Below are 21,699 nucleotides of genomic sequence, written 5' to 3'. Positions count from 1 at the left end.
GCGTGAGCAATGAAGGGCGTGTATTTGATGCACGCTATAACATAATCCAATTCAAACATGCCAAGACAAATTATCGTGACAACAATATAAAGCAACAAAAAAAAAAAAAAACTATTAAGGAAACAATCAAGAAGGGAAGGAAATCGAGCAAAAGTAATTATTGGGGCGCTTTAAGGGATGTGTAATGGGCGGGAACCTGGTTTGGATTCCAGAGAGAGTTTGCCTGTAACAGACACGGCCACCAGAAAAGGTGCACGAATTTCCAAACAACGGTTCCTATGCTCACGATGATTAAACTTTTGCTATCAAATTTGGTATCAACCTTCGAAGGAAAGTGTATAGAAAATTATTATATAAATTATTGTGCCATAAACTCATCAGACTCTGATTAAGTGGGGATGGAACTATTGGCGACTTTTTAATTTGGCTGTGTTTATTTCATTCACACACAAATCGTGGCCCTCAGGCCAAATTACAAGTGGTTTAAATAAAATAAATAAATAAAGAAATTTATAAAGCGCATTATGCCAGGCCTCAATGCGCTGAACAGAGAACTAAACTTACATTACATTATGCAAAAACTACAAAAGTACGTATTCTATAAGGCATAATACAACCAATACAAATAATTATAGAAAACACATTTAAAAACATAATAAAGCAATTACACTTGATAAGAGAAACAGAATAGCATATCATATAATGAACAAAAGCATGATAATTATAAACAACACACTAAAATCCAAATCACTACCCAGTTAGCAACCTGGACAACAGATTCTTTTGTTTAGCAAGGCTCACTCAGTCATTTAATGTGGCAATACAAACGATCGAATTTGGTGTTGAAACGAGCTAAATTTTGAGTTACACCTTTTCAATGTAAAATTAATTTTCTCGGCCAAATGAAATGCAATCATTTTTATTTTTTCAGTAAATGTCAGGTCAAATTGTAGTGCTTGATACTTTTTTTTTTCAAATCCTAGTGTTAAACTTAGGCGTGAAATTCAGTCATTTCGTGTAAGATTTTCGATTTTGATAGGCTTAAACTCTGTCCGCGAGCCTTTTCTTGGATCAACCTTTTAGCTTTTCAAAGTAATATAGTTCGCTAATGAAGGATTTTTCCCAACTTTCTAACGCACATCACCGTGAGCGATATATCATAGTTTTGTCAGAATTTACGTTTTGATTTCACCATTTTTCACCGGCTGAATTTTTTCAAAATCAACGCGTGAAATATAAGGCTAATAATACTAGCATTGTGGATCGATATCCCTGGGTTTAATAGGAATACCGGCATGATACAGTGTTGCCAGAACTTCAATATAGCAACGAAATTCCCAGGCCTAATAGCGCTCCTATACTGAGCATGTTTATAGCACGATGAGGATATTTCATCATCACGTGAGTGATTCGGACCAATGTGTTGAAATTTGCTTCTCCTCAAAACAACTTTGCCCGAAGGCTTACATGCAATTGGGCAATATTTTAAAGAAAACTTTCTTTTACAAAACATTATATTACGCTGTATGTTTTATGATCAAGCAAACTGTTTGGAACACACTTCCAAAGAAATAACCTTCGTAACGCCCCCATGATGCAGTCATGTCTGCAGTAGAATTCATCTCGACCTTTGCAGGACTTAACCCCATTAAAAGCTATTAAACCAAGATAACACTCATTGAAACAGCTCAACTGATTAAATCGGATCTTCTCTGGTTGTGCACAAGTGACTGTTTTCATGTGCGATATCGCAATAAAGCTGGTATTCATAGCTTCAGTTGAGTAACCGATTATAAAGGAAACGAAAGGAAACAATGTTATGTGTGGCTTTGTTCACGAAATCAGACAATGTCGTGCTTTTTGTAAACCAGCATTCTTGAAAATGAGCAACATAATGATTTTTGACTTAACACGGTTTGGAAATAATTTCTTCATATTTTTGGTGTTATCTGTCGTTTACATGTCCTTCCTAAAACACAAAAGTACGACCCTCTCCAAACACCTAAATTAGCTAAAAATTTAGGACATGTTACAAAACTATATTGTCTAGAATTTTAGAAGAGTACTTTTAATATTGGCCGGTTATTTTTCACACAGCGACGTTAACTAGGCAATGTACTATTACCTATAACATTAACTAAAACACCAAAGTACGAATATTTCCAAACATCTAAATTAGCTAAAAATTTAGGACATGTTAAAAACTATATTTTCTAGAACTTTAGAAGAGTACTTTTAATATTGGCCGGTTATTTTTCACACAGCGACGTTAACTAGTCATATCCCCATACTGTTAACGTAGGGCTATTTGTAAAGGTCACGCGTCAATGGGAAAGAGCACTGTGTATTGTGTATAGGAAAACGGACAGTAACTGCAGTATGCGGCGTAACGCCCCAGACTTTCGTTATTTAAACGCCAGAAATAGATTGTCCTTATAAGAACCATCAGAGATTGTGGCTTATAAGAACCGTTCATTATCATTGTTAACTTAAACAGGTTTTGTTTTTAAACATCTTTATAAATTGATTGTTTTTATGTTTCTTTGTAAATTTCGTGCTTTACGCGCTTTGAGTTCCTCATCAGAGATTGTGCCTTATAAGAACCATTCATTTTCATTGTTAACTTAAACAGGTTTTTGTTTTTAAACAAAACCTGTTCAAGCAATTATTTAACATTGCTTGCCTAAAAACAGAATAACTTGGATGTTAATACTTGACGTAGTGTTTCAATTGTCATGAAGGTGACTGGGTATGGTGCCTTTTGTTTGTGTTTGTTTGAAACTGCTTTTGGAAACCCATCGAAAGTCATAGGCCCTAATGAAGCAGCCAAAACAATACCAGGTTAAACATGGAAGTTTATAAAAACTTATTAAATAACCTTAAGGAAAAAAAAAAGTTTCCCTACATACACCACCACTACCCACCACACACACCTCTGCACCCACCCCACCCGATAGGCCTACATGTACATGATATTACATAATAATATATAGCATAGCTATACATTTAGGTATAGCGCTTAATTATGACAAATATGGTTTAGGCCTATATATAGGCCTACATGTCAAATTAAAAACAAACCCGAACACTGATGAATCTCTACAGTAACCCGAACACAAGTCTGAAGGGTGTAATGAAAATGGCAACCCGCGATGGGGGGGGGGGGGCGGTGGGTAGGTCATACAAAATTCACATGGAGATAGGAGGGACAGAAGATTAAAATCCCCTATAATAACACGCTAATTTTTCTAGGTTTGGACCGTGGATTTTCATGAACCTCAAGCGTGCGTCTCTTAATATGGACTAACCTAGGTAAACAAACACACAGACAGACAAAATGGTTTTCATAATCATGGAATCCATATAAATTGAAATTGCAGGCTATCACGGGAGCAAATTTTTAAAATTCACCTCATTTACCAGAAAACCCAATTGGGGATTTGGGCTACCAAATCGCTAGTCGGGCAATCTTCATGATCTTTGCTTTTCAATGGAAAATTGCCCTGGATGACAACAATGAAAATATCGACTATTTCTGCTGGTTGCGCACGAGATAAAAGCACCGAGTTTGACATTTTCAGAGCATGAAGGGAAAAAGGGTAAAATAAAAACGGAAATTCTGACAAAACTATAATATATAGACCCACACGATGTGCTTTACAGAGGTGGGAAATATCTTTCTTTAGCAAACTATATTAGTTTCAGACGATAAAAAATCAATTCCGTAAAAAGCTCGCAGGCGAACTCAAGGCCTATCAAAATCAAAAATATCACACTAAAAGATACAATTTGATGCTTAATTTTAACACCAGGATTTAAAAAAAAAATGCATATCCAAGCACCAAGTTTTTAACTGACATTACTGAAGAAAAAAAATATTGCTTTATATTTGACCGAGAAAATTAATTTCATAGCAAAAAGGTGTATCTCTGAATTGTGCTGATTTTAACATGTATCGATCGCCTTTTAGCGCGACTAAGCATTTCTAAAGAATCGGTTGTCCAGGTAGGTGACTGTACCCGAATCCCCAGGAAATTTGAAGCCCACAGAAATCACCCCGACAGACCAAGGTAGACAACCGTTGACCAGCACATGACAAACAATCGTCCACCCGAGCCAGCCAACAAATTTGTCCCCGAGAAAACATGCCAGAGACTCAAATAGTGATCCAGGTCCCAATGTGAAGACATAATAATTCAAAAACAGCAATTTCACAATATACAAATTAAATATCATTAACAAATTTACATCGATACATATATATATAAATGAAACATTTGATTTAAAAGCGTGGATTTGGCCCGCAGAATCAAAACGCGAAAATAACAAACCCGACCGGCGGGGGCCCTGCTGGAGAGGAGAGGTTGCCAGCACTTCACTCTCAGCGGCTTCATCAGCAAGTCGCTCAATCAAATGCAGCAGGGCCATAAACAAAGCAGAAGTAACACGCAGAAATGATAACCCTGGAGAGGAGAGGTTACCAGCACATCACTCTCAGCGAGATGGTCAGCATCTCGCTCCTGTGAGATGGAAAACAGGCAGGGTTGAAAACAATATTAATTAAATATTAAAAGATGTGTCTTCAGACGACTCTTGAAGGACGACACCGTAATAGAAGAGCGAACTTGAAGCGGTAGATTGTTCCAGAGTGAAGGAGCTGCATACACAAATGCACGCTCACCATAGAATTTGGTTGATGGTCGACTTGTGACAGTCAGAGATAACTTGTTTGATGAACGAAGATTGCGAACTGGTTTGTAGTAAGTGACGATATCGGAGATGTATTGAGGGGCGAGTTGATTGAGAGCCTTGTATGTCATGAGCAAGATCTTGTAAGCTGCACGTTTCTTGATGGGAAGCCAATGAAGCGACTGTAAGACAGGGGTAATGTGCTGAGATCGAGGAGTGCGAGCGACTAACCGGGCTGCTGTGTTCTGGATCAGCTGAAGTTTTGTGATGTAGGAATCAGGAAGACCATAGACTAAGGCGTTGCAGGAGTCCAGCCGAGAGGTGACAAAAGCGTGAACTAATTTGGCAGCAGTTTCGTCGTCGATGAAATGACGTATTTGCCCTATTTTCCGTATGGCCGCCATAGCAGACCTGCAGATACTGTCAATATGATCCTTCATGCAGAGGTTGGAGTCGAATATGGCGCCAAGATTCCGTGCACAAGATGAAGGGAGATATACACAACAAAGGGTCGTACCACAACATGACCGAAGGAGTGGTACGTATTGGCGACATGTGCGCTGGTAGTAAATTCAATTTTCTTTGCTTTGCCGTAGTTATTCGGCTCAAAAATAAAGGGGATATATCTGACAGTAAAAGCTAACATTTTATGGCAAAGAAATGCTAATCTATTTTGTTTGAAAATGTTATAATATTGCTTTAATGTTCATTCTATTGAAATCACCTAAGATGGCGAAACTAATGTCCGGATATTTAACATGTAACAAGTCCATTAATTCAGTGTTGCCGAAGAAGATGTTGATGGGGGAGTCGGTGGTAATGTACACTGCACAAAGAGCTATAACAGAAACATCCCTCGGTAACATTTGAGGTTCAAGCAATACCCAAACACACTCAAATTCATCAGGGACTGTTATGTCTGTAATATGCATGGCAGATATGTGTGATCTAACATAAACCGCAACACCGCCTCCTTAGTATCACGACACTGGGAGAACAGATTGTAACCACTATGACATGGAGCAAGGTAATTCTGGGTGAAACCAAGACTCTGTGATTACTCCGACATCAATATTCTCAAGTTTAAGCATGGTTTCCATCTCATCCATCTTTTTAACCAAGGATCGTGCATTGGTCAGCAGTACAGCAAGAAAGTCATATTTGCGGGGGTTGACTGTTCAGCAACACATGCAATAAGTGTTAAAATTCTTGGTCTACAAACGGTAGACCTTAGAGTCAAGTCAGAATGAACCCCTGTTACGAGTCGTACTTGACTCAAGGCCAAAATCACCTTTTACCCGAACTCACACGAATGCACAACACAAATACACTGTTTGATTAAGCTAACAAAATCTAAGTCTTTAATTGAAAGCAAAATATGATTTGGTACAATACCGTATATGACAACAAATGCACATACAAAAATAATCAAATAATAGTAATCACTCCTTTAACTAATTAGTACTTAGCTAGCATTTCTTCTTGAAGATAACAGAGTTCTTACAATGTTTTGGACGGCTGATGTAAATATCCTTAATCACTTGTCCTGCGAAAATCAGAGTCCATTGTACACTTGCGTTTATAAATATCCTTGCGAATAAAATACTCACACAAAAATGGTGCTGCTTACTCCAAAAAATGATCTCCTTGCTTTCTCCAAATATTTACCTCCTTGCGCTACTTTCTCCAAAAATGGTGTTTCTTTCACCAATTACTCTTTCTCCAGGATGCAGGCTTCTTTAACACAGCTCCACTGTGTTTGACAGATGTGTTGTTTTAAAATACCAGACTCCAGCAAGTCGACAGAAGAACTTTAATCCTTTGATGAGGAGGAGCACATCCCGGGAGCACATTCGCGTACTAATAAATCTCCTTCGTTGCTGTATAATACATTTTAATTTAAAATAGCTCAATAGCTGGTTAAAATGTACTTCTTTTTTGAAGCACGAAGACCAACACACACATGTGGAGTTTTGCAATCTCCCATGACATTCTGTAAAGTCCAAACTCAAGCCTCCAGCTTTTATACCAGTATTCATGCAAAACCCATCATCTATTAATAAACCATTACTTCATTCACATCTTCACAACAGATGATGCAAGCTTGGGATTTCCCAAGATTAATTATAAATACACATTAACCTTTCACACTACATCACTTCCTGGGGGTTTCCTATGGTGCAATACACTGAACTGGGGGTTTCCAAGTTCCAAACATAGATCTGACTTTGTTTATAATAAAAATAAAATAAAAATTTGGGGGGGGGGATCCCAAAATGACTTTACACACCAACTCTTGCAAGTGCAAGGTGGTTTCCCATCTCATTAAATACTTTCAGCTTGCAAACAAAGCTAAATAATTAAATTAAATTACTCAGGGCACATCACAACCCCGGAATCAACACTGGCACTGGGGTCTAAGACAATGTTACTGTCAGAAACGTAATCTTCAAACTGGTATGCAGTTATAGGTCTGTGATGTGAAAGCTTTTTTGAAATATCACCAAAAATATCAAATTTTGGAAAAACGCCCCAAAATTTAAAACAAGTTTACACGAACCTTCCAAAATAAATACATATTCGAACTCGGCGGCCCAGTCACTAGCACTACCTGCCGCTGTGATTTGGGGTAACTCGTTGCTTTCCCTCTCCAGATACCTGTACTTCAAGTTCGCCCATACCCCACGCCTTAACTGCAGCCTCGAAGGCAGACAATGTGGAACAATAGACAACATTTTCAGGTAAACCATCCAACAACTTGGGATGGGATCCTAGGTGAAAGAAACAAAGTGTGTGGTGGCTGAAAGGTGGGTAGAGAGCACGGGAAAGAATGGTTACATCTTGACAGGGCGTGGCCAGCTTTCTTTGTCGGCGGGGGGGGGGGGCAAAATAGAATTTCTGGGGCACAAAAAATCATTCAACATAAAGAAAAAAAAATAAATACGCGAAAAGATGTTGTTTAACAGATTCCGCTGGAGGTATTAATTATTTTCTTCGTAGGCCCTATATGCTATCTTCAGAAGATAGCAAGCAAAGCGAAAAACATGAAAAATAATAATGCTCCAAAACAACATTGCCTAACACGCGTTAGATGATGATTCAGTACGCAATAGGTTATACTAATTTACCACGAGCTTAGAAAAAAATAGCCAATGGGCCGAATGCAAAGCTATAAGAAATGCTAAATGACAAAGCTGACCACTATTTAAAACGGCACTTATATAGCAGAGATTACCAGGAACATGAAGCAAAAACATTAAGATAACAAAAATAAAAAAACATGGCTGATATTAAAAAAACACCAAAAAAAAAAAAAAGAAACAACGATGATTCAGTACGTAAGAAATTATCTTTTGTCTTATATAAACTCGATGTATTTGCTATCTTCAGTAGGCCTACATAGTCAAAATAAAAAAAATCATAAACATAAAGAAAAAATACATATTACACGAAAAGATGTTTTTAACTGGAGGTATTAATTATTTTCTTCCTATGCACTGAATTCTATCTTCATATGATAGCAAGCAAAGCAAAAATGTTGTATTTTACACTATTTTGGCCCATGATCGGGCTGAATTTTGGTAGAAAAGGGGCTCCTAGCCCTTTTTCTTTTCCTTTGCCCTCCTAGTTTTCACTTTCATTTTTTTGTCAGAGGGGCACTAAATGCCCTTTTAACTACATAAAACAACAAACCGTGGATTCTTTAGACATATATTGATTCCAGGAAATTATTATCTTATCTTTATAATTATTAGGGCCTATAATAACTTACCTATGCTGTACACGCTCAAAAAAGCAAAACAGATACCGGTACTTGAGTGGGCTAAGTTTCAATGAGACCCAGTTTTAACCACCGTTTAGCCTATGTGCATTGCGTCCGTCTAGAGATCGGAAGGTCGTGGGCTCAATGAATTTTTCAGGTACATGTAGTGTGCTCGGGTTTTAAATTTTTAGCTTCCTATAACATTGTGGACTGATATTTATTCCTGCTCCGAAGTCAGAAACTGAATTTAAGAAAAGATACACCACTCAGCTCCGGGACATCGCTCTCATCATTATTAGGCAAAAAAAAAAAAAGATTTGTCTCAAAGCTCACGAGAAATTTAAAACAAATGCGAAATGCGATTTTTTTATTTTTATTCCCGACTTTTTTCATGGTATTTTGAGAAAAAAGTCTGATTTTCGCCCGATTTTTTCGGGAAAAAACTAAAAAAATTTTTTTTTGAAATAAAAAAATTTCCGCATTTCTTTATTGTCAAATCGTGGGATTTTACAAACGCGCGCGCAAGCTTTGAGACGAACCTTTTTTTTTTTTTGGCCTCATGTTGTGCCCAATTTTGTGGGCAAAATAATTAGTGGGTGGACAATGGACATCCGGGGCAATGGACAAGTTGAATGATATAGGCCCGCATCACTCAGCTCCGGGACACCACTCTCATCATTTTTCAAGAATCAACATCACTTGCAAAAAGCAAGTTCAAGAGATGCATCTTGTGTACAATTTTTGTGGGCAAAATAATTTAGGCTAGGCCTACTGCCTACTGGGCATGCTGCAGTGGCGTACCGTAGCCGCTCCTACCCCGGGGGCTGAAGAAAATTCAATTTTGCCGCCCCCTTCCTCAACAGCCCGAAAAGGTTGACCCAATTTTTTTCGGTCGTTTGAAAAAAGTGAAGAGCAAAAAAACCCTTTTTGACATGAAAATTATGGGTCAACCCCATAGAAAAGCATATATGCCTAAACTCAATTTTCCCCGGAAAATTTGTGGTCGATTTTTTCAGAGCCCCCCCTTAGGAGGCCAACTTTTCAGCCCCCCCTTTTGCATCAGCCCCCCCACAAGTGTTTGTGAACGGTCCCTAAATAATTACACGATGCACTTTTGTTAAAATGACTTTGTCAAAATGGCACTTGCACATTATTACTCTAATTATGAGCATTTGTAGTGATTTAATTCTTTACTTGTTCCGAGTTCTACAACGTACCAACATTTAGGGTCACTTTTGTTTCTTTTTGTTTGAATAAAAAGTTCGCTGCTGACAATATGCGTGGGAGTAAAATGATTGACAGCGGTAAAACAAGTCTCAACGCGCCCGCTATGTAGACAGTGGCAATTATTGTTAGCATAGCGCCCTCTGTTTTAATTTTGAGAGCTATAAAATTATTATTGCAGGAGTTAGTTTTTCCATATTTGGTCATGCCCCGCCTGCTAATTTAAATATATAATTGGATGCTGAATGACCTTGGAATTGGTATCAAAGATGGCGTTCCTGCGTGGAAGATTGTTTATCAATATGAAGACGAGATTTACTACGCGGTTTCATCCTAATTTAACTATCAAAATGACTTAAAAGTAAGTTTAAATTGTAATTCAATATTTTAAGCATTATACCTTGTTAGTTTTTGGGTAAGAAATGTGTTTAGAAATCATGCATTGTGGTGTATATTGATAAGCTTATTTACGCTCACAATTCAAAAATGGTGTGTGGCTTCAATGGCTTTGTACCGTGGTACAACCACCACCATGCATACAGCGAGATGCAGCAGCCGTAGTACGGGGGAAATTCCCCGGAATTAAATTACCATCTACTGGACGTTGTTTTTTGTTTTAATAAAATTTAGCACCTTGGAGGCTTTGTGCTGCGTTGGAAAGGTACCCAATATTATGAAGAATTTGAATATTTATTAAATGATCATCATCATGATGTCATGAGCTGATGAGTGCAGTGTCAGTGACCAGTGTCAGTGGAGAAAGGCGCAGGATTGGTTGTTTTAGTAAATTTCCTATACTTAAGGTATAGGGAAATTTTACATTTCGCCACATATATAAATTGTACAAATAGCACAAATAGCTAGAAGTAAATGCAAAAGACAAGGGTTCAAAGGGCTTTAACGTACTGGCCATATAAGCAATTTTGAACTTAGATTATTTTTCTCATATCCTAGTTGCTTCCTATGATCGCTATTTGTGCAATTTGTGCAATTGGTGGAAAGGGCTTTAACGTGCCGACTATATAAGCAATTATGACATTGATCGCCAAGTCCCTTCTAGCCGTCAGCAATTTGTGCAATTGATGCAATTTTGAACTTAGATTATTTTTCTCATATCCTAGTTGCTTCCAATGATCGCTATTTGTGCAATTTGTGCAATTGGTGGCAAGGGCTTTAACGTTCCGACTATATAAGCAATTATGACATTGATCGCCAAGTCCCTTCTAGCCGTCAGCAATTTGTGCAATTGATGCAATTTTGAACTTAGATTATTTTTCTCATATCCTAGTTGCTTCCAATGATCGCTATTTGTGCAATTTGTGCAATTGGTGGAAAGGGCTTTAACGTGTCGACTTATATAAGCAATTATGACATTGATCGCCAAGTCCCTTCTAGCCGTCAGCAATTTGTGCAATTGATGCAATTTTGAACTTAGATTATTTTTCTCATATCCCAGTTGCTTCCAATGATCGCTATTTGTGCAATTTGTGCAATTGGTGGAAAGGGCTTTAACGTGCCGACTATATAAGCAATTATGACATTGATCGCCAAGTCCCTTCTAGCCGTCAGCAATTTGTGCAATTGATGCAATTTTGAACTTAGATTATTTTTCTCATATCCTAGTTGCTTCCAATGATCGCTATTTGTGCAATTTGTGCAATTGGTGGAAAGGGCTTTAACGTGCCGACTATATAAGCAATTATGACATTGATCGCCAAGTCCCTTCTAGCCGTCAGCAATTTGTGCAATTGATGCAATTTTGAACTTAGATTATTTTTCTCATATCCCAGTTGCTTCCAATGATCGCTATTTGTGCAATTTGTGCAATTGGTGGAAAGGGCTTTAACGTGCCGACTATATAAGCAATTATGACGTTGATCGCCAAGTCCCTTCTAGCCGTCAGCAATTTGTGCAATTGATGCAATTTTGAACTTAGATTATTTTTCTCATATCCTAGTTGCTTCCAATGATCGCTATTTGTGCAATTTGTGCAATTGGTGGAAAGGGCTTTAACGTGCCGACTATAATCGCCAAGTCCCTTCTAGCCGTCAGCAATTTGTGCAATTGATGCAATTTTGAACTTAGATTATTTTTCTCATATCCCAGTTGCTTCCAATGATCGCTATTTGTGCAATTTGTGCAATTGGTGGAAAGGGCTTTAACGTGCCGACTATATAAGCAATTATGACATTGATCGCCAAGTCCCTTCTAGCCGTCAGCAATTTGTGCAATTGATGCAATTTTGAACTTAGATTATTTTTCTCATATCCTAGTTGCTTCCAATGATCGCTATTTGTGCAATTTGTGCAATTGGTGGAAAGGGCTTTAACGCGTCCGACTATATAAGCAATTATGACATTGATCGCCAAGTCCTTCTAGCCGTCAGCAATTTGTGCAATTGATGCAATTTTGAACTTAGATTATTTTTCTCATATCCCAGTTGCTTCCAATGATCGCTATTTGTGCAATTGGTGGAAAGGGCTTTAACGTGCCGACTATATAAGCAATTATGACATTGATCGCCAAGTCCCTTCTAGCCGTCAGCAATTTGTGCAATTGATGCAATTTTGAACTTAGATTATTTTTCTCATATCCTAGTTGCTTCCAATGATCGCTATTTGTGCAATTTGTGCAATTGGTGGAAAGGGCTTTAACGTGCCGACTATATAAGCAATTATGACATTGATCGCCAAGTCCCTTCTAGCCGTCAGCAACTTGTGCAATTTATGCAATTTTGAACTTCTCGCCGGCAGGACTTGCCGTAAAAATCTTAATGATGATGAGGATGACAAGATGCCGATGCCTCAAATTAAGTATGACTCGGATGATTGGATATAATGATGATGCCTAGGATGGTGATGACTCCGATATGATGCATATATGATGATGACTCCGATAATGATGAATATGATGATGATGATGAAGATGATGATGATGATTATGATTATGATGATGTAGACGGCGGACGATGATGATAATGATGATGACGACGATGATTACGCTATTAGCTGGAATAAGGGCTAAATCAACGGGAAATTTTGTGTATTAGCATTCCCCCCAACCAAGCCTAAGCATAATGACAAAATGAATGAAGGTGTCATTTTATTAGCGATATTGAAATTAGGGGAGCCCCGAAAAGTTGAGTGTTACCGTAGTTACTGTGGTTTTCGGACTTGTTTTTTCTTTCTAAACATCCTCGTACGTATCATTCTTCCTTAAATTTTCTCGGTTTGTAATAAGGCGGTTCTCGAAAGCAATGGGACAGCGCTATTTTGGGAGTCTAATTACCCTATTTAGCAGGAATAAGAGCTAAATCAACAGTGAAATTTTGTTGATGACGATGCATCGCATGATATAGACATGGATTATCATGATGACCATGATGATGATAAGACGGCGATGCCTCAGATTCAGTATATAATATCATCACACTGCCGGCAGCTGCTTTTGACTATAATGATGATGCCTAGGATGATGATGACTCCGATAAGATGCCTAGGATGATGATGATTCCAATAATGATGAATATGATGAATATGATGGTGATGATGATGATGTTGACGACGATGATGATGATAATGATAATTATGATGATGATGATGATGATGATGATTAAGGCAGCCCCGAAAAGTTTAGTGTTAGTGTTAGGGCGGTTTTCGGACTTGTTTTTTCTTTCTAAACATCCTCGTCGTATCATTCTTCCTTAAATTTTCTCGGTTTGTAATAAGGCGGTTCTCGAAAGCAATGGGACAGAGCTGCGTCGATGCCTCAGATTCAGGATGATGAATTGTATATAATATCATCACACTGCCGACGCAGCTTTTGACTATAATGATGATGCCTAGGATGATGATGACGACTCGATATGATGCCTAGGATGATGATGACTCCGATGATGATGATGATGATGATGATGATGATGATGATGATGATGATGATGATGATGATGATGATGATGATGATGATGATGATGATGATGATGATGAGGAGGAGGACGATAATGATGATGATGATGATGATGATGATGATGATGATGATGATGATGATATGAAAGCGGTTCTCGAAAGAAATGGCGCAGCGCGAGCCCGGAAACGTTGAGTGTAACCGTAGTTAGGGTGGTTGACGGATTTTTTTTGCTTATAAACATCCTCGTACGTATCATTCCTTCCTTAAATGTTCTTTCCACCAATTGCACAAATTGCACAAATAGCACTTACTGGAAGCAACTCAGATATTGTCCTCATTGCTTTTATAAATTGCATAAATTGCAACACCTGTGGCTATTTCTACAATTTGTAAAAATTACTTACGCGCATGGCTATTTGTACAAATTGCACACTTTCTTGCAACTGTAGGCAATTTGTGCAATTGACTGACATAAATGGCACAAATTGCAACACTTTCCTGCAACTGTAGGCTATTCGTGCAATTTACTGACATAAATTCCACAAATTGCAACACCTGTGGCTATTTATGCAATTTGTGAAAATTGCTTAAGCAACTGGCTATTTGTGCAATTTGTGCTATTTATACAAATTGCACACTTTCTTGCAATTGAAGGCTATTTGTGCAATGACCAATCCTGCGCCTTTATGTGTCAGTGAGACTCAGCACCACAGCACACACCGACATCGCCCGGTTAATAATTACACTATACAGCAAGAGACACTGAAATGAATACACAGGATCGATACACGTGGATGTGCTATGCGCGATTGATATTCAGACGATAAATCTTTGGATACCGGGTTTGAAAATGATGAATATCTCCCGTAAATGATTTCGTATTAAGAAACCAGATGTGCATCATGTGGTTCCTTGCACTTGAATATATATTTTTAACAGATATGATAGTCGCTGGCTTGCGCTTTGAAATACTAGCTTGCGTCTTGAGTCAAAAACTGACAATAATTTTGATTTATATGTGCCGAATTATATAGCGCAGTGTATAGGCCAATCGTGAAGGTAGTCTAAAACCATATGACCTATGGTGTACCATGCATACTTGACTAACACACAGCGAGGACAGTAACCGGGCTAATCGGGGCTATTGTCAGTAGCCTTAGTCAGATGTCCTTCGGCTCTTATGCGACACAAAACTATTAAACAGGTGGATATAAAATGGCTATGCGTGGCGGTGGATTTAACCTAAACGTCAAACAACTGGATACAATGACAACGTCTGGAAAAATATATTTTTGTAAACAATTTGAGGTCAGTATGAAATTGATATTTTGTACAATTTGTACAGCTATCGAATCTACCCTATCACAAGCAAATGTACCTGTATGTAAAAAGTGCCCTTAAAGGACGTCTCCGGCAATCAAAACATTATTCCTTATATGTTAGAAAAATAATTATCAAGCACGAATCACATGGTTTTATTTAAAACAAACTCGTAGTGACCATAAAAACGAATAAAAACATCCGTTTCTCAACACGCGATATTCAAAATTCCCGGGCGCCGAGTGCAATGACGTCCCAGTATACAATGAAGGCTGACGACAATTGAACACATATAACCATTACGTCATTGCACTTAGACAATTTCGGCGCGGGAATTTTGAATATCGCGTGTTGAGAGCCGACTGTTTTATTCGGTTTTATGGTCAATATGAGTTTGTTTTAAATAAAACAATGTGATTCGTGCTTGATAATTATTTTTCTAACATATAAGGCATAATGTTATGATTGCCGGAGTCCCCCTTTAAATACTGGACATCGGCAATATATTTATGACAAATTTGTGTCCAGAACACGAAAAGTGTCCAGACCTCACGCTTGCTCTCTCGGCTACAACAATGGCGTAATCCATGTATTCCAGCGGTTCAAGCGTAGCTATGAATAGGGCCATGCGTTTTGAACTGGTGCATTTCTCGGTCCACAAGAGTGGGTAACATTTGTCCCCTCCAAATTGCGCCAATTTTCGTATTAAATTATTATTTCAGTTTTCTAGTTACCCCAGTATATGAAAAGTATACATTTTCTGAAAGGAAATTTCCCAAGGATTACAAAAATGCTGTTATTTTGAAGGTAGGGTGAAGTGTAACAGAAATAATTAAAGTCAATCAGCATACTTTTCATAATTTTTTTTTGACAATTGACTTTACCAATTTTTTTTACTGTTATGCCCCCTGTCCAAAAAGACACCATTTTTGAATTGCTCAGACCAAGAGCTTTTTAAATATATATACCTTGCCTATACCTATCTGTTATAGTTTTTCCGATGTGCAAGCTTCTTTGCAGCACGGTAAAATTCATGTCAAATTATAAACAAATTAATGTGTGGTTAATTAATTCTAACAGCATGTACCTATAAAATGATTTAAACTTGTCTGAACATGGTATAATGATAAACACTGAAGTATTTGAACATAAGAAATAAATTCACCTGCTAATTATCATGGTGTAAGAACTAGTATGCCGAGACTCACGATCCTATATACTTGATGAAATTGAACACATATAATGTCGCACTCATCCACTGGTTTCAAATCAATTTGTGGATGCCTTGGATGTTCCTGTAAGTCAACCCCTACATACAGAACACTTTCTTTTGGTGCACAATTGCCTCTGTTGAAAGTCTTTTGTAGTAGCATCCATCTTTTGTAGTTTTTTCATAAAAAACCTTTGATATAATGTGCACCCTGAATTATGCGAGTCCATACTCGAACACATGCATAAATTTCATGAAATTTGATGTTTTAAAATATCATCATTTCTCAGTCCCAAGTATATGTACTCAATAGCATGTATAACTGCATGGTATCTGACAGGAAATGTATGTACATGTAATAGATGACTCGTGAGTTGTGAATACACAGATCATACATTACCATGTGTACTACACATTGTGTAGGCCTAATATTAATCTTACTCCAATAAGGTCAAATACTGATTAAAATTAGCTGTTTACTTCAATATAATAACCAGATTGTTCTTTAAAACAAATAAATAAATAATATGAAACAAGGTATTTGAATACTTCAAAGGAGTTTCAGCATATAAATGACGCATGCATGGTGTATTTTTTACATATATTGTGTCCTCCATATCGGGTTGTCGGCTCCCAGCCGTCACTTTTTGATATATAAAATGTCATTACTCATGAAGGCTACATGCTACATTGAAGGGTTTGATATTATTTAAAAGCACTAATCAAGAGCTTTAATTTGATAGGTAACTAGAGCGGTTCTCGGGTTGCGCGGTTTTCGGCATACGCGGTTGGTGTGTAAGGTTGTTGGGTGATGGTTTGGTAGTGGTTGTGTTTAGATGTGAGTTTCTTTTCAGAACCCTGTATGGGCGAAGCCTGGATGGTGGATGGGGAGTGTGGGGTGATTAAAGAAGGAAATAATATGGAAATGTAATAGGCCGCACAGCTGTGTAATGTTTATGTTTTACAAGATGCCCAGAGCACGGGTTGGGATATGGGATATCCCCTCGTGGTGTCGAGTTCACAACAGGTGTTGTATTGCTTTACCAAAACAACCCGAGCCGTGTGTTGGAAGTTTTTGTATGTATAGACAGTTTTCTAGCAAGCATGTTGACTGTACCCACCAAGTTTCATGCCCATACGACAGATTTTAGTCATTTGACCTCAGATGACCCCTAAGTGACCTTGGATTACCCCCAAAATGACCTTCCAAACATTTGACTCTTAATGTTGACTGTACTCACCAAATTTCATGCTGTTATGTCAGTTTTAGTAATTTGACATCAGATGACCCCTGGGTGACCTCGGATGACACCGAAATGACCTTCCAATAATTTGACTCTAAATGTTGACTATACCCACCAAGTTTCGTGCCCATATAACAGTTTTAGTAATTTGACCTCAGATGCCCCTGGGTGACCTCGGATGAACCCGAAATGACATTCCAAACATTTTACTCTTAAGTGTTGACTATACCCACCAAGTTTCGTGCCCATATGACAGTTTTTAGTCATTTGACCTCAGATGAACCCTGGGTGACCTTGGATGACCCCAAAATCTATTCAGCTCTGTAAGAACATCAACTACAAATACAACTGACCAAGTTTAGGCGATACACCATGTTGTTAAAAGCCCTGTAGACCCTATAAGGAACAAACCAAAAGATCGATGACGTCCTATAAACGTAACTAGTTTCATTTCTCAGCCGACCCCCTCCCTCCCTGCCAGAAACGTAATAATGAAATGTTGAAAATTTTGACATAATAATAATAATGACACATTTTTCAGACCGATGGTTTTGTACAAACGTAATCGAGTATTTTTCCCCCTCACCCCTAAACGAAACTTCGTTTATAGGGCGTCATTGATCTTTTGGTTTGTTCCCTAATACTCGCATCATCGCACATGTTGACTTCCAAACTTCATCACAACATAAACTTCAAAATGATCCATTCATACTGTCCCATTTATTGATACCTTCTGTTTGTACCAATTGCCAGTGAGCAAAATACACGTGCTCTGTTCACTATACACAGCAAGGTATATGTAGCTATGTGCACGATATTACAACCTCTACCTTGCTGCATTTGATTTTTGCAGTTCTGACATCTGGCCTGCGCCGGTTTAACAACCAGGTCAAACCTTTGGAGCGGGGCTAGACAGGGATGACAGAATGCTGTGTCGTCATTAATTAAATAAAATTTATTACTTTTGGTAAACAAGGGTTGTCTGAGAAGAAAAAATGTGGAAAGGTGAAAAGCAAAATGAAAAAAAAGAGAAGAAAAAACAGAAGGGGAAAATGGGAAGAAAATTTCCTTTCTCCATGCTCAAAATTAAATGTTGAGATTAAAGTTTTCATTTTTCGTTGGAAAGGGTGTGCCCGAGTGATTGCGTATTAAAACAAACGTTAACAAACAAAAACAAAATTCCCTAAATTGTTATGCCAAAATAAAAAATTTAATCTTGTAAATTTTTGGCTCTATGTAAAGTTTGGAAGGATTTTTATTTCTCAAAAAAGAAAAAAAATCTGGTGTCATAATGAGTCAAAAGATGTATGTTTTATACAGTAAATGAAGTAAAAATTATGATGCGCAGTGATTATGCCACGTTATTAAATTTCTAATCTTAATATTTCGTCTTTTTGTCAAAATTCATGATTTATTGCTCAACCACACCAAGTATTTAGTTTTGTTGGCGTTAAAATACCCAAACAATTAAGTTTCTGACGATACAGTTCTTTCAGGGACACCCTGTATATAGCATGTTTGTACTACAGTATCGATTTTATTGAAGGTCACTGGTAAACAAACACTTGATAGTCTGTGCCTCGGGCCAGACTGTAGGGGCTATGTGGCTATCACGATGTTTGTTTGGATCGCCCGACACAAATTGGCTGTGTAGGAGACTAGGTCTGTGCAAACAAATTAACGCTTTATAGCGAACGCGAGTGTTTCCAAAAAGCAGCACAAAAGCAAACAAAAAATACACCCATTGCCCGCTATTTACCGCACGAAATGAACGACTCTAATCATGTACCGCACGAAATGAACGACTCTAATCAGCTGCGGCAATTCCCCAATGGTGGATAGGCCTATACTATACACGTATTCTTATTCGTGCATTTGACGGACGTGGGTGTTTTTGTTTTTGTTAAATATCTCCTCTCCTGAACACATATTATTATAGAAAATCTGTCTACTTCTTCATTCGATTACATACTATATACCCTGCAACTTTCAATCTACACAGTGGCTAGATAAACCCTTAAACGTGCGAACAAATATTGCAAAACAAAATTAAAGTATGGCTCTCCGCCTATGGCTCCGCCCATACAATTAGTCTAGGTAGGTATAAGATAAGACAATAAAAAATATAAAATCAGGACAAAAATTCTCGCACAAAGACCCCGGCTCCTCAACATCAGTGCACCAGTTCAAAACGCATTGCCTTGTGCGAGTAACAATTCCCCAAAATAAGGTCCAATACTGATTAAAATTAGCTGTTTAATTCAATATAATATCCACATTGTCCTTAAAACAAATAAATAATGCAAAACAAGGTATTTGAATACTTCATAGGAGTTTCAACATAATTTGATATACTTATTGACACATGGTGTATTTTTTACATATCGGGTCCTCCATATCGGGTCCTCAGCTCCCCGCCGTCACTCTTTGGTATAAAATGTCATTACTCAAGAAGGCTACATGCTACATCCAAGGTTTTGGTGTCATTTGAAAGCACTCATCAAGAGCTTTAATTTGATAGGCAATTTGTCTAGGTAGGTATAAGGTGAAGGCTTTAAAAAAATCAAAGAAAGCCAAAAAAAATCTCGCACAAAGACCCCGGCTCCTCAATATCAGTGCACCAGTTCAAAACGCATGGCCATAATTAAGCAGATGACGTATTTACCAACTCTGATGATGCGTAATGACCTGACCTTGTCAGACCGATGAGTTACATAGGTTTGATCCACCAGTCCCTTTACTGCTTACGCACGGTCATTTTATTCCGCCATGTTTATTGTTTCGAGATCGGGCCAAGGAACTTAGGCTACACAACGTGCACAGCTCTGACAATTTCCCACAATGCCTTGCGCATTTCCAGAAGAAGGCCTGGCGATTTCCCACATTTTGTAAACAATGCCTGACGTTTCGATAGGGAAAATGGAGATAGCGAAGTCGCATTTTACATCAAACAGCTGCAAGAGTAAAACGTTCTGAAGGATCGGTAATGATTATTAAACAGCTGGTCTGGTGTATTTGAAGTTCATATTGAAGTTTGTAAGTTTGTGACTTCGTATGTTATGTGCAATAGATATTACAGGAAGCTTGAATTGGCACGCTGTTCTGCAATTTGTCTGTCGCTTCCGAAAATGTATGGGAGTTCTGGACATGTCACACCGGAAGTGTGACATGACCTTGCTGGACATAGATTTAACCTACCATGGTGATTTCTGCCATGAAGATATCGGGCCGATGACACTGTGCAGCAGTTGGTAGTAAAAGACTAGTGTCTGTAGTAGTTGTCATCTAGTTGTCACTTTGGGCCTTTTCGTAATTTTGTTTGCTAAGGAGGCAAATACCCTCGCTGGGACATGGTGGATATTACAATTAGACACTTTTCTCTACAAAATAAAGTAATACAAATGATAAGTTTGGCCACATAGGATTTGGACCCCCCCCCCTAGTTCAGCACGTAAACTTGTATGGCTCAAAATTTGGATCGCTCGCCAAAGTCGCCATTAAGTTTACTGACTTCCGTGTTTTGAAATTTGTTGACGTTTTAATGATCCCCTATTTCCGGTCGATTATTTTAGCTGTGTCACGTCACGTGCATGAAGCTGGTGGGAACCTAGCCCGAAACATTCATGGCCCTGTTCCTTCCTCACTAGGGCTATGAATGCCCTACGCACGTAAAAACGGGGCACCGTGAACACAAGGCGCGGTGATGACGTCACACTGACAGCATCTATAGAAGAATTCAAAACACAGCGACGGTAACAGTCACAAGTCTGGTCTTTTACATCCTCAAATGTGCTCAAAATTTACGAACATGCACCAAATATGTTTTGTTTTTAAGTCCCATCTTCACGTGAGGAATGGTAGGAAGTGGTATTTATGAGAAAAGTGGTATTTTATGTGTACCCTGGACCAGATAAGGAGTCTCCCTCAGACCTTCGTACAGAGAAGGACAGTGGAAATTGTAGTGACGGAGGTGTGAGTACCTCGGGCTAGTGGGAACCAGCCTAGAACTTCAGTAAAAAAACATGATCGCCGATATCGATGTGATGTGGGACTTGCATAGGATTACACAGAGATATTTCTTGCCAAAATTTGACCATTTCTAGGCAAGTTGGCACTACTTTGTCTGCGTTATGTGAAAAAGGACAGTCTTGAGCACACTCGGCAGTCCACGCTTTTTAATGCGTGCCGATTCGAAATTCTGAAAATTGTTGAAAGCGTGGGGGTTTAAACTTTTTGGGTAAAAAGCGTGGAATGATATAAAGCGTGGGATTAAAATAAAAAGCGTGGGGCTTCTTCCAACTTACAGTATATTTTTATTGAATGATAAAATAATCATAGTTCCA

General features: G+C 38.2%; 2 protein-coding genes across 2 annotated transcripts in view; one reads left to right on the top strand and one right to left on the bottom strand.

Moving 5' to 3' along the window:
- Positions 1-4,556: 4,556 nt before the first annotated feature.
- On the bottom strand, positions 4,557-5,093 carry LOC140150370 (uncharacterized). The gene has a single exon (XM_072172379.1). It carries the CDS (start codon positions 5,091-5,093, stop codon positions 4,557-4,559), a length of 537 nt encoding a protein of 178 aa, XP_072028480.1.
- Positions 5,094-9,940: 4,847 nt separating this feature from the next.
- Positions 9,941-21,699, top strand: part of LOC140151408 (uncharacterized) — a 35,101-nt gene continuing 23,342 nt past the window's right edge. The window contains 1 exon segment of the mRNA XM_072173737.1: positions 9,941-10,037. The gene's annotated coding sequence lies outside the window, so the exon portion shown is untranslated.

Source organism: Amphiura filiformis, chromosome 4, assembly GCF_039555335.1.
Source record: "Amphiura filiformis chromosome 4, Afil_fr2py, whole genome shotgun sequence".
In the NCBI taxonomy this organism is placed as follows: Eukaryota; Metazoa; Echinodermata; class Ophiuroidea; order Amphilepidida; family Amphiuridae; genus Amphiura; species Amphiura filiformis.
Note: the sequence above shows the minus strand (reverse complement) of the source record. Positions and strands in the feature narration are given on the sequence as shown.